Source organism: Semicossyphus pulcher, unplaced genomic scaffold, assembly GCF_022749685.1.
Source record: "Semicossyphus pulcher isolate SPU_LCO1_2020_fin unplaced genomic scaffold, fSemPul1.0.p SCAF_13, whole genome shotgun sequence".
NCBI classification, from domain to species: Eukaryota; Metazoa; Chordata; class Actinopteri; order Labriformes; family Labridae; genus Semicossyphus; species Semicossyphus pulcher.
In genome coordinates, this window is record NW_027211637.1 from 6,605,860 (window position 1) to 6,617,976 (window position 12,117).

At 41.7% G+C, this 12,117-nt stretch overlaps 1 protein-coding gene across 1 annotated transcript; it reads left to right on the plus strand.

The window, feature by feature from the left end:
• Positions 1 to 894: 894 nt before the first annotated feature.
• LOC138589786 (probable pleckstrin homology domain-containing family N member 1) lies at positions 895 to 11,591 on the plus strand. Its single transcript, XM_069660238.1, has 12 exons — positions 895 to 985; positions 1,368 to 1,565; positions 4,308 to 4,437; positions 5,117 to 5,263; positions 6,629 to 6,715; positions 6,850 to 6,937; positions 7,020 to 7,156; positions 7,259 to 7,405; positions 8,052 to 8,138; positions 9,240 to 9,315; positions 9,405 to 9,481; positions 11,142 to 11,591. The coding sequence occupies exons 1-12, from the start codon at positions 927 to 929 to the stop codon at positions 11,268 to 11,270; spliced, it is 1,362 nt and encodes a 453-aa protein (XP_069516339.1). The 5' UTR covers positions 895 to 926; the 3' UTR covers positions 11,271 to 11,591.
• The last annotated feature ends 526 nt before the right edge of the window (positions 11,592 to 12,117 follow it).

Consider the following 12,117-nt stretch of genomic DNA (forward strand, 5'->3'; position numbering starts at 1 on the left):
AGTGATCAAGTAAAACAGGAAATAATATCTGAACCCCAAAACACAAATCACTAGAATAACTCATGACAGTAATAATGAGTAATTTCTGGTCGTTTCCAGGAGATGTCAATTTATTTTTCTCGTTATCGCGAGATGACAAAGCTAATTTTCTCTTGATAACGGGATCAGACCAGACATGCCATGCTGCCAGTGTCCATGAGGTAAGTTAAGCCTGTTTCTATGTTTGATTTGTGAACGTGACAATTATTATATATTTAGTGCTGCACGGTGCCTTGCAGCTTAAAGGTTCCTGGTTTGAATCCCGGTTTGTGTGTAGGGGGCCTTTCTGTGTGGAGTTTGCATGTTCTGTCCGGGTACTCCGGCTTCCTCCCACAGTCCAAAGACATGCTTGTTAGGTTCATTGGTGACTAAAATTGCCCGTAGGTGTGAATGTGAGCGTAAAAGGTTGTCTGTCTCTATGTGTCAGCTCTGTGATTGACTGGTGGTCACACAGGGCGTACCCCGCCTCTCACCCAATGACAGCTGGGATAGGCTCCTGCAACCCTGAACATGAGAAGTGCTATAGATGATGTATAGATATTTATTTTATTACTGGGTTTCTCAAAGAGCGTCCATTAATGGTAGGCTCGTTATTCAGCAGCAGTGGCTTGTAGAAAATATATTATCAACCGGCTCAGAGAGCAGCGTCTGCCCTGTGGAGAGCCAGAAACACTCAGACATTATTGTGTCCAAACCCACCCACCGTCCTTCTGTAATTCTAACCAACAAGCTCAACATGAAGCACTCTGCAGTCGTTGTGGCTTGTTGTTTTGACTGCAGCCCTATTCCTCTCTGTTTCATAACTCATAATTATCTCCCTTCCATCCATATTCAGACTCTGTTGCATGTAAACACAGGCGGGTTATGGCTCCATCTTTCCCAACAGGATGCTTTCTTCATCCACAACAAGAGAGCATCAGAGAGCCCGGCTGATCCACATGAGGAGGTATGATATATATCTTTATACCTACAAATGTTAACTTGTCTTTTGATGTCACTAGTTTGTATTTGTCTTGCTGATGTGTCACTGTGGGTGTTAAAAAACAAACTGAGGAAGCAGCACAGTCCTCTGCAGACAACTGACAGGAAGGAAGGAACTACGCTGTGACATGACGAAAACTTTTAGCCACTTTTATCTTCAATTCCTCTTCAAAAGCTTCAGCACCTTTCATTCTCAAGGCTCTCTGGAAACATGCACTGCATGCTGGCAAAAAGGGGGAACTAGAGCTTAGCAGAGCGCACACCCTCCCCCCTCACCGTCTCCAGCACACAATATCCTCTTTTGGACCCAACCTGCCCCCGTTTTTATGTTATCTCTTTGGTTTTAGCGTGGCACACACACGCAGTGGGGATGATAGTCTGGGCAGATGGTGCTCAGTGTGTGAAACAGAAGCTGAGACAAGCCGGAGAGGGACAGACTCTTGGTCCGTCATGGGATGCTGCAGTGTGACACAGAGGCATACTGGAGTGGACGAGGTGGGCCCAGATGAGATCGAGCTCCTGGAACTCTCTGGAGACAACTTAGGGTAAGAAAACAAGTTCCTACTTTAAATCTAAGAAGTTTAAATAGAGAATAACTGGTGGGGAATTCACACATTTATGACTTTACTTTGATCCTGAGACAAGATATCACAAAGGAAATACTGGAGCTACAAGTATAGCAGCATGAAGTCATCCATAATATGAATTAAGTTGTCTTTATTGCACTCGTACTCAAAGCTTCAGAGAGTTCACTTTGTCTTCTAGTTTTGTTTAAATGTGGTTTTGTGTATCAGCGTGTTCTGCAGGAGGAAGCACCCACACTCCGAGCAGCAGAAAGAGCACATTAGCAGCTTGTCTTTCAACCTTTGTGGTTTTGTTTTCATCGCAGTCTGGAGCTGAACATGTGAAACAAAAGAGCTGTAGGGTAAGCAAAGGTGATATTTCCAGGACGCTTACATGTGCTTTTTCAGAGAAAACTTTGAAGTAAAAAAGATTGTCGGAGATGCAACCTACGACTGCATTCATATGATTTGCAGCCAGCAGAACAACACGGCTGTAGAACTAATTGGCTCCTATTTACCAAACATGAACTTGGGGACTCAGTGATGCTGCACTGATGTGATTAGCAGATTACTATAAGACAATGGCTGACGCAGGGAGGGCTTTAATGCACAGTCAGGGCGGGACAAATCCCCCGCTTGTTTTAAGGCGGGGGGATTACAATGGGCTAATCACAACAGTAGTTACAAGCCCTTATGTGTGGCTGCTTAATGATTACTGCTTATTGTTATAAAGACGCATGCTTGATCAGATATATGTGGTGTTAGCTGAGATACAAAAGTAAAAAAAAATCCAGAGCTGTGTCCCTAAATAGTGTTTAAGGTATCCCATCAGTGTTCTATTTGAACTTGTTGGCATAGTGTAGTGTCTTTGGACTGTGGGAGGAAGCCGGAGTACCCGGAGGGGAACCCATGCATGCACGGGGAGAACATGCAAACTCCACACAGGGGTTCGAACGAGGAACCTTCTAGCTGTGAGGTGCCAGCGACTCTGCCGCAATCATCCACACGTTTATTTTTTCATTACACTATTTGATTAATGTTTATTTTTATAGATAAATACGGTATATAGTACGGACCAGTGTCAAATAAACACAGCCCAAGCTTGTTATCCATTTTGAGTTTGAGTTCCGTAAGAAGTACCACATACAGATAGCGACCTTGAGAGTGGCCAGCATGCCATTAGGGCGGCTGTAGCTCAGTGGTAGAGTCGGTCGTCCTTCAATCGGAAGGTCGGAGGTTTGATCCCCAGCTCCCTCAGGCTACGTGTCGAAGTGTCCTTGGGCAACACACTGAACCCCAAATTACTCCTGGTAGCATAGCCAACGGGTATGAATGTGATAACTGATTGACAGTTGGGCACTTTAGGTAGCAGCCTCTGCCATCAGTGTGTGAATGTGTGTGTGAATGTGTGAATGTGACATGTAGTGTAAAAACAGCTTTGAGTGGTCGCAAAGACGAGAAAAGCGCCATGTAAGTACAGTCCATTTACCATTGAGCAACTTAGAAGACTATTGAAGCTTATAAAGGCGTAACTTTAGATTTGTTCTTTATTGTGGCTCAGTGTTAGGTTGGGGGTTCAGTGGTAGGTTTGGGGTTTGATCTCAGACTGCTACAGTCACATGTTGAAGTGTCCTTGGGCAAGACACTGACCCCCAAATTGCTCCTGAAGGCATAGCCACCAGGTTTCAATGTGCATAGATCCTGATTGGAGATTGGCACTTAGGTCTTTGCCATCAGTGTTTGAATGGGTTAATGTGACATGTAGTGTAAAAGCGGTTTGAGTGGTTGGAAGACTAGAAAAGCGCTAAACAGTCTATTTAGCATTTATTTTCCTGTTTAGAGGAAATGTGTTTCACAGTCTGTTCACACAGAGAAGCATTCACAGAAAGGAAGTGATAAACAAAAGTAAAACAACACGAGTTAAAGTCTGATTGATTGATAAAGAGTTTGCTCTAGACATTTGGGCCTGTTATCTCCAAATTGTGCCTTTTTTTTTTTGCAGATTAGACGCTTTCTGCAGGCAGGGGGAGGAGGGTGAAGCATGAGTTGAGGGGGTGGCAGGGGAGTCATGTACTAATGCCCTGCAACCGCAAAGAGAGATGGCAGGTTTGGAGTGAAGAAACAGATTCTTGTAGAGGAAATATAAGTGATGTTCAGGAACTTGTTTCTATTTGTGAGGGTAGGCATGGAGAGATAGCAGGTGGTGCTGTACAGGTGGTTGTGTTCAATAATACTTTGGTATAGAAGAGGCAGAAAGTTTGATTTGACTGAAAGAGCACTAAATTAATGGGAAGGATGTGGTTCTTATTAGTTACCCTTCTGTCTGTAGTGAACAAAGGCAACACAATATATGAGTAAATGGTCAACAGGAGGGTCTGTCTCTGCTCTGACTGCTGTAATCTGATTATGTCTGGCTGCTGCTCAACTGAAGAGGGGTCCAAACAAATCATTTCAGTCAATCATTTTAATTTTTGTCCGTCTAATCGCTCTTCAGTTTGTATTTGTGATGCTTTTGTTACAGAGAAAAAGGGGTTCATGGTCTTACTGTACTTGGTGTAAAGATAGACAGAGCAGGCACTTTCAGGCTGCAGAGAAGAGACCAGAAACTGAAGCCACATTTGTGCTACAACGAGGCCATGGAGCAAACCACGGAACCACTGCGGCATCAACATTGACTGCTGCTACGTGACAGACCTGTGTGATAAAATGTGTGTGTTTGTTCAGGGTGTGGAGTCTGGGTGAAACACGTCTTCAGCTGTCAGTGAGGAGCAGCAGAGATGAGCAGCATCTACCACCACCACCTCCACCACCACCACCACCGCGCTACCCTTCAACACGACACCTGGAACAAGAGGTCGATATGTGACGTGTGTGTTTGTTTGCAGGACTTTGAAAAACTTTTTCACAGTAGGCACAAGGGAGCGGTTAATTTGGGTCAAACACCTTAACACTTCAAGCACAGAGCGTGTACCTCACATGAACACCAACAGTTTCCGCACGGTGCTGTTATTTGTGTTTAAGCCTGACACACTGTGTGCACACTGAGGGGATTTCCATGACAAAAGTGAGAGATTCTGCAGCCCTGATTGGTGTGATTCAAACTTCACAGGAAAAAAAGTTCCCAGGAAACATTGCTATGTTTCCATTAGAGTGATAAATAGTCTAAATATAAAGCATAAGCACTTCTGGAATAACAAAACACAGTTCTTAATGCTTTTTGTCATACAAGATCAGACACTCAATTTAAGATATTAAAATTCCCCTGGATTGTGCAACTTGTTGCTGCGACTGGAGGCTTGAAACAATGTCCAATTTGCTGTGTAATGCATGACTCATAACTCTGTGAAACATGTGGCTGCATATTAATAATCACAATGTGCACGTGCATGTTTCAATATTTTGCATATTTTCCTTACTTTCTACAACAGCAACATAAAAGGATTTTTGCAACTTAATGAAAGTGGACTCCTGGTAGAAAAGCTCAGTATACATACAATAATGAATAGAATGCTGATACAGTTTTGTGCCTGTAGGTGGTGCTGTGGGGCAGGAGCAGAGAGGAGTTGCACCACAGGATTTACTCCCAGCAGCCGATCAGGGACTGGGAGGGTCAACCCTCACACATGTATGGAGAGATCATCCACTCCTCGCTGGTGTCTCTCTACAACAGCTACACACAGGTAACGTTACAATGAAATCATCAGGGAGTTTTGTGGTAGCTCTATCAATACATCATCCTCAAGTTACGCTGACCACACTTGCCTCTATCTCGACATGAAACCAAACAATCTCTCAGACCTCACCTCTCTTAATAACTGCATTGAAGACATACAAACTTGAATGGCCCAAAACTTCCTACAGCTAAACGAAAGCAAAACTGAAGCTGTGCTATGTGGTTCCCCAAGATGCCATTAAACTGGTCTCCAATAACTTAGGTCAATTATCCCCAAGCTAAAAACCTTGGAATTATTTTCAACACGTTTCTTTCAGTACAGAACCATTTCAAAGTTAGAAACCCATTCTCTCCTTCAGTGACTTAGAAAAGGTAACCCACACTTTCATCTCTTCCCGACTCAATTACTGTAACTCCCTGTATACTGGGATCAGTCAGTCGTCCCTGTCCCGCCTGCAACTGGTCCAAAAATGCTGCAGCCAGGCTGCTGACTGGTTCCAGGAAGAGGAAGCATATAAGTCCCATTTTAGCCTCTCTTCACTGGTTTACAGTCCGCTTCAGAATTGATTTTAATAATAATAATGATAATAATAACTTTATTTATATAGCACTTTTCAAAATAAGTGTCAAAGTGCATTAGAATTAAAACAAGGCACATAGTGAAATGGAGCAAAACCCCATACATCAATCAAAACAAGTTAAAAAGGTAAAATAAAGCAAAGGTTAAGAAAAAAACAGACGATAAAAGAGTTGGCCTTCTTTCTGTTGGATAGGTGCCTCAAACCGGGTAGCACAAGCTAAACTACGGTGAGCATGCTAGCGCAAAGGTAACCAGCAGTTGGCATGCTAGCGCAACGGTAACCGGCGGTTAGCATGTAACCGTGATGCTGTTGGTGTTAGCTCGGCGGGGTGGGCGTGTTCTCGCACGAGAGAGTGAGAGTGAGCTTCTGGTGATGAAGAGCCCAGGAGGAGGGGCCAAGTTTGAATGTGTTGTTGACAAAATGCCAGGAAAAAGCCTACTTATTATACCTTTAATAAGAGATTTAAAAGAGGAAACTAAGTTTGCCTGGCTGGGATCTCCAGGCAGGGAGTTCCACAGCTGCGAGGACCGAACTGCAGAGGCTCGGTCGCCTTTTGTGACCAGTCGAGATTTAGGAACCTCTCGAAGGCCCTGCCAGAGGATCTCAGGCAGCGGTCAGGCTCATAAGGAGTTTTAGGATTTTAAGGTTGCATTATCTTTAATTTCAGCAGTAAAACAAAAAGAAGCCATGAACAACATAAACTCATCTGAACAAACTGTTGTTGTCGGTGCTGCCTTATGTGCTTGTTATGGTTATGGTTAAATATGTGTCACATACCTTTGTCACCACAGGAAACCAATGAGCACTTCCTGGTGTTGTTCTCTTTCCACCTGCTGATCCTCTCCCTCGATCACTCTCGACAAGACTTCATCTATGAGGTATCCTTTGCATTTATGACGCAGTTTAACATGCAGCAGCGACGCTGGTTGTTTTGATGGGGAATTCCTGTGTTGTAATATTGTTTTAGGAAGCTGCAGCACAATTTTTCCTAAACTCTTCTGTTGTCTCGCAGGGCATCCTTCCCCTCTCTGGACTTTCCTTACAACCTGTTTCCTTGGACCCGGAGATATCACATTCAGCACACATGTTCGAGATCAGCAGTGAGTCAAAGGAAATTACAAAGTTCACTTAAAGACACTGTTACCCAGTGTAAAGCATGATGTTGTTCCTCTTTTCATCCAGGTCGAATGGTGGACTCGAAGGTCTTTATATGCGCCGGCGCTGCAGACTTACAGAAATGGATGCAACACATAGAAGACAGAAGATACAAGTCAATAGCACAACCCATGAGTCCCTCCCACTGCGCTCTCTCCTATCTGGTAATCACTCACTGCTCTGCAGCTTGTTACACCTGTGCATGTAGAAGAGGCCGGATTAAATTGACATTAATAATGTGATCACACACTGTAATTCTTCCGTAGTTACCCTGTGATGAGCACTGGAAAAGAGAAGAACTGAAGAAGTACTTACTACATGCTCCGATATGGCAGTGGGAGGGCTCGCCTATACAGCACATGGGTCAGCCGGGGTGCATCTCTGTGGTCCACATCATCTACACTCAGAGACTGGTGATACTCCCTGATAATGTGATGATAATCTGCTAGTTATCAGTGTATGCACACATTTTTAAATGATGCACGTCTGTATTTGCCAGAAGCTCAACTACAAAAGCCAGAGGTGTTTCTTGGATATTTTCTTTATGATCACAATATCATGACAGCTTGAAAATCTTCCAGGAATTGTGTATAAAAAAACAAATCTGTGATCATGACAACACTTTTGAGTTAAAGCTCCTGTGAGGAGTTTTTCGTTGGTTATGAAATACACAGAAATGTATTCAGATCACTATATATGACCTACAAAAGCAAACCAAACCATCAGCGGCATTATTTATTTTCTCTACATAGTTATTTCAAATGCCTAAAACTGCTGGCGGGGGGGTAGGTGTCAGATGAAACGATTAACTGCACGCTGCCTTTGTTTACATTTTCTAGGGCAAAAATGTAAAGTGAGCGATACATATGACTGCTAAAGAAATAAGGATGAGATTATCCACCACATGAGTGCTTCCACCACTTAAGCATGTACAGGACAAAATCAGCAAGGAGATAAGAGGAACGGCTTTGTCCACAGGGGGCGCCAAAATCAACACAAAGCGAAAGCACAGCAGCTGATAAAACAGTAACAGTGTCACTGTCGGCTTTGTTCTTACAGGGACTCCAAGAAAGACTGATGGTTCTCTTCCCCCAAGAAGTCCTGCTGCTGTCAGTGGACAACAAGCGTCTGAATATAACATATGAGGTAGTGTAAAATGACTCTATGGGAACAATCCATAATAATACATCCTCATACACGAGGCATGACTGAGTGTCCTGTTAGTGTTTGCACCGCACTTGTTCTCTTGATACATGACCTGTAGCATGGGAGGAACATTTTGTAACTCACACCAGTCATATACAAAATCACTCAATTCAGTCAGTAGCTAAATTGAAGTTCTTCCATAGACTGTATGTAAGTAAGAAGTGGATTAAGCCACCCTGGTGTCACCCAATAGTTTATAAACTACTGTTTTAAAGCTTCGAGTCTAGCATTCTGGCTGTAGTCCTTTTTTTTTTAGTTTAAGTTATTATACCTAGATGCAACTCTGGATCGAGAGAGGATTGAGAGGTAAGCAAATGCAAAAGTTTAAGCTATTGCTATTGCTAGCTTTGTTAGCAAGGGACATCTGTAATTCTGGTGCTAATTTTGGCTAGCAAAAAGTGCTGGTTTAGCTCAGTTGGTAGAGCGGGCGCCCCATTTACAGAGGCTCTAAGGCTCGATTCCCGGTCCCCCACTGTCTCTTCAGCTGTCCTAACCGATAAAATTATCCAAAATTATTTTTTTTAAAAGTGGCTGGCAAAAAAAAAACATGCCTGAAACATGATATTTTGACCGATAAAATGAACAGCCAGCTCTTCAGAGTGTCTTAAGGCCCAAACAAAAGTCGAGCAAGACTTATTTCAGGTGGCTGGGCAACTTGATAACCAGAGGCCACGCCCGAATAAATACCCTGCTTTAAAGTTGTTTTTTTCTGTATTTAAGAACAAATTAGCCATTGAGACCATAAAATCTCTAGCAAAAGGAGTAGGGTCATTTTTTGAAAGACGTAAACACAATCAGCTTCTTTTTGACAACAGTGGAGCTGCCAACTGCTGGCCATGTCAAACAATAGTCCCTTCACCGTTGGTCTCACTTTTATAGACATCATGGCTATAATCTATATAATCTATCTATATCTATGGCGTCATGCACTTCTTATTGAAAGTTGATGTTTGTTTGTTTTTATAATCATGTTAAATTTTATGTTCAGTAACTATTTCTTTCTTCAAATTGTTTCTTTTCCTCCTGTGTCATCTCTCACAGGGCCGGCTGCCCCGACACAGTATCAAAGCCGTGGAGAGGTCAGCCCTGCCTGGACGCCTGGAGTTTGAGCTGATAGGTAAACTGTACAAACATGTGACATAATGACATTACATTTGAGCTAATGCAGTACTGGGTTATAAGACTAAGTGCTTTTATCTGTTTCAGGTGAGCTGGTGGAGCCCCTGCTGGTCTCTTGTACCTGTCAGGAGGATTATTTGAACTGGATCTTTCAATTACAAAAGGTTAGACTGAGCTATGTGACATCTTTACAGGAATGTACGGTAAATGGTTAATAATGTCTGGAGGGAAAACAAGGAGCTTAAAGAGGCTAAAAAGCTGAGAACAAGAAGGTGAGCTGCAGGGATGGTGGATAATCTTGTACACACAATAAGTTTACACATTGTTTAATTAAAACAGGTTGATTTTGCTATTTTGCCTTTTCAGATTACTCCACTTGACTTGTTTTTAGAGGTTGGAGGCACTAAAACTATCCAGCTTTTCACAATAAAGCTGCTAAAGTTAAATGTTGCATATTAACAATGCATAAAATAATGCGACAGCTGTTTTTTTTTTAGCAAATAAGTTCATTAACCTGCTCTGTACTATCTGCCAAGTACCAAAAGGCACACAAAAGAGCAAAATGCAAGACATTAGCAGAACCAGTGAGTGGTGTGATTAAGAAATTGACCCGTCAAGGTGAATATCATTCACACAGGATAAGCAAGGTCTGTATTTTACTTTAATTTAATAACACGATCCCCCAAAAATGATGTAAAGGCACGTAAAGGCGCTACATTACAAGTGCTTCCTTACGTTACTATCAATAGGCCTCTAAATAATAAATCTTGAGCCTGTTATAAGACAGATAAATGTTCCCCACCGCATGCAATCATGCATGTCGTCCAGCTCATCATCTGCAGGATTCAGCTCGCATTCTGATGCATCTGAGATTTCTCTTTTTGCAAAACAGGGTTTCATGCTGTGTAATGTGACTGAGCTAAATTTGCACCCAAAAATGCTGTCAAAATTTACATTTGACAAGAGACTCTTCTATAATTTTCAACAGGGAAAGAGGAAGTTACAAAGGAAAGGATAAGGAAAACAAACAAAATCATCATCTCCCCCCGGGATCAATAAAGTATTATCTTATCTCTGAGTTTTAAATATGGTACAGTAGGTGATTTGCAGTTGCATTTTTACTGAACAAGTTCGGACATGCAGATTCTCGTGGGATTGAGATCACAGACGATCTCCACAGACATTACAAATTACTAGAGGGCCAGAGGAAATACTAATACCAATGTCAATCAGGCTTGGTTCATCAATGACCTGGTGAATGTAGTGGAGCATTTCGCTGCTAAAGAACAAGATACTTCCTGCAGGAGTTGGTGGAGACCAAAACAAAGCTAAACGGAGAGTAGGAGTTGGACTTTTATCGTTTATCACTCCACATAAATGCTAATGTTTCTCAGTACTTGCAGAATATGTCAATAAGCAACTTATTACTGAAAAGTTTTATTCAGTACAACTAAGAAATGACAGTTAGCCAATGTTATGTGTACTGTTTGTTTGTGCTGCCCCCAAGTGGCCAAAATAAATAAACAAATAAAACAGTTGAAGCAGGTTAAAGATCAATGAGAAAGACCCCAGGGTAACTTGACTACTTTGAAATGGAAATTGAATAAAAGGCTAAATATATAAAATATAAAAAATAGTTAATAGCTAAATAGTTTGAGAATGATGGGGATTGAATAGCAGATACAAGATCTAGAGGTCTTTTGGATTGTGGTCATGGTTCAGGAAGTTAAACATTTAGTATTGTTGGAAATGTTCGCGTGTACCAAATGTGAAGGCTAAGTCCTAGCAACTTTGCATCGACCATATTTTCTCTTTGCCCTGCAGCCAGACAGAAGCGGCCACGTTACTGTGAGTCCCCCTGCACCTCCCATCAAGCCAAAGCTGCAGAGGAGCAGGAAGGAGTCCCAGGAGCCGATCATAAGAGACCAATGTCACATCAACGGTCGCAGCTGACTCCTCAGATTGTGGAGAATCTTAAAAAAATCTATTTGTAAATCTAAACCGACACATGTAGATAGATGTACATATTTCTTTAACGTCTAATTGTGCATCCAAATGGAATCAAATGTGCTCACCCTGATTTTGATATGTTTGGGTGATGTGGTCACTCTGAGGGGCCAAACGGAAACTTATAGTTTCATGTGGGGACACACAGAAACCAGGTCATGACCCAGGTTAAAACCACAGCTAAAATAATGTTAGATGTAGAATTGTAGAGATGTAAATTAAACTATTCAGCTTTGATGTTTTTGCTATAAAAACCTAATGTTTGACTTTTACACATTAAACTGTTTAAAAGCACTAAAGAGTCATTTATTCAACACGATATAAAATGAAAGTATTTATTTCAGTGGTTAAACATTTACAGTAGTGTGCACAGATCCAGTAAACATCCAGTGTAACACAGTATTTATATTTAGCGCTGTATTAGAAATGAATCAAACTGAAAAGTTTAAAGATTGTAAGAATATTTGTCAGATCTTTGTTCATATAAATTACAGTCATAAAAGTAAATTAACCATTTTCTACTCTTTATACACGAAGCCATCTACATTAAAGTACATTTACACGAGAGTCTCCTTAAAGAACGACCAGCTAGAGGAGTATAAATACACATGCTGCAACAGCAACCACTTAAATTATAACTAACAACGCAGACAGAGAGAAAGAAGGCGTTATAAACATCTCATGTGCCACTGGAAGAGTTTACATTTGAATGTTGATTATAGTGGTTCATTAACAACAGGTCTCAGCTCAGTCACACTGAGCTTTGGGTTGCTTGATTGTTTACATATAAAGA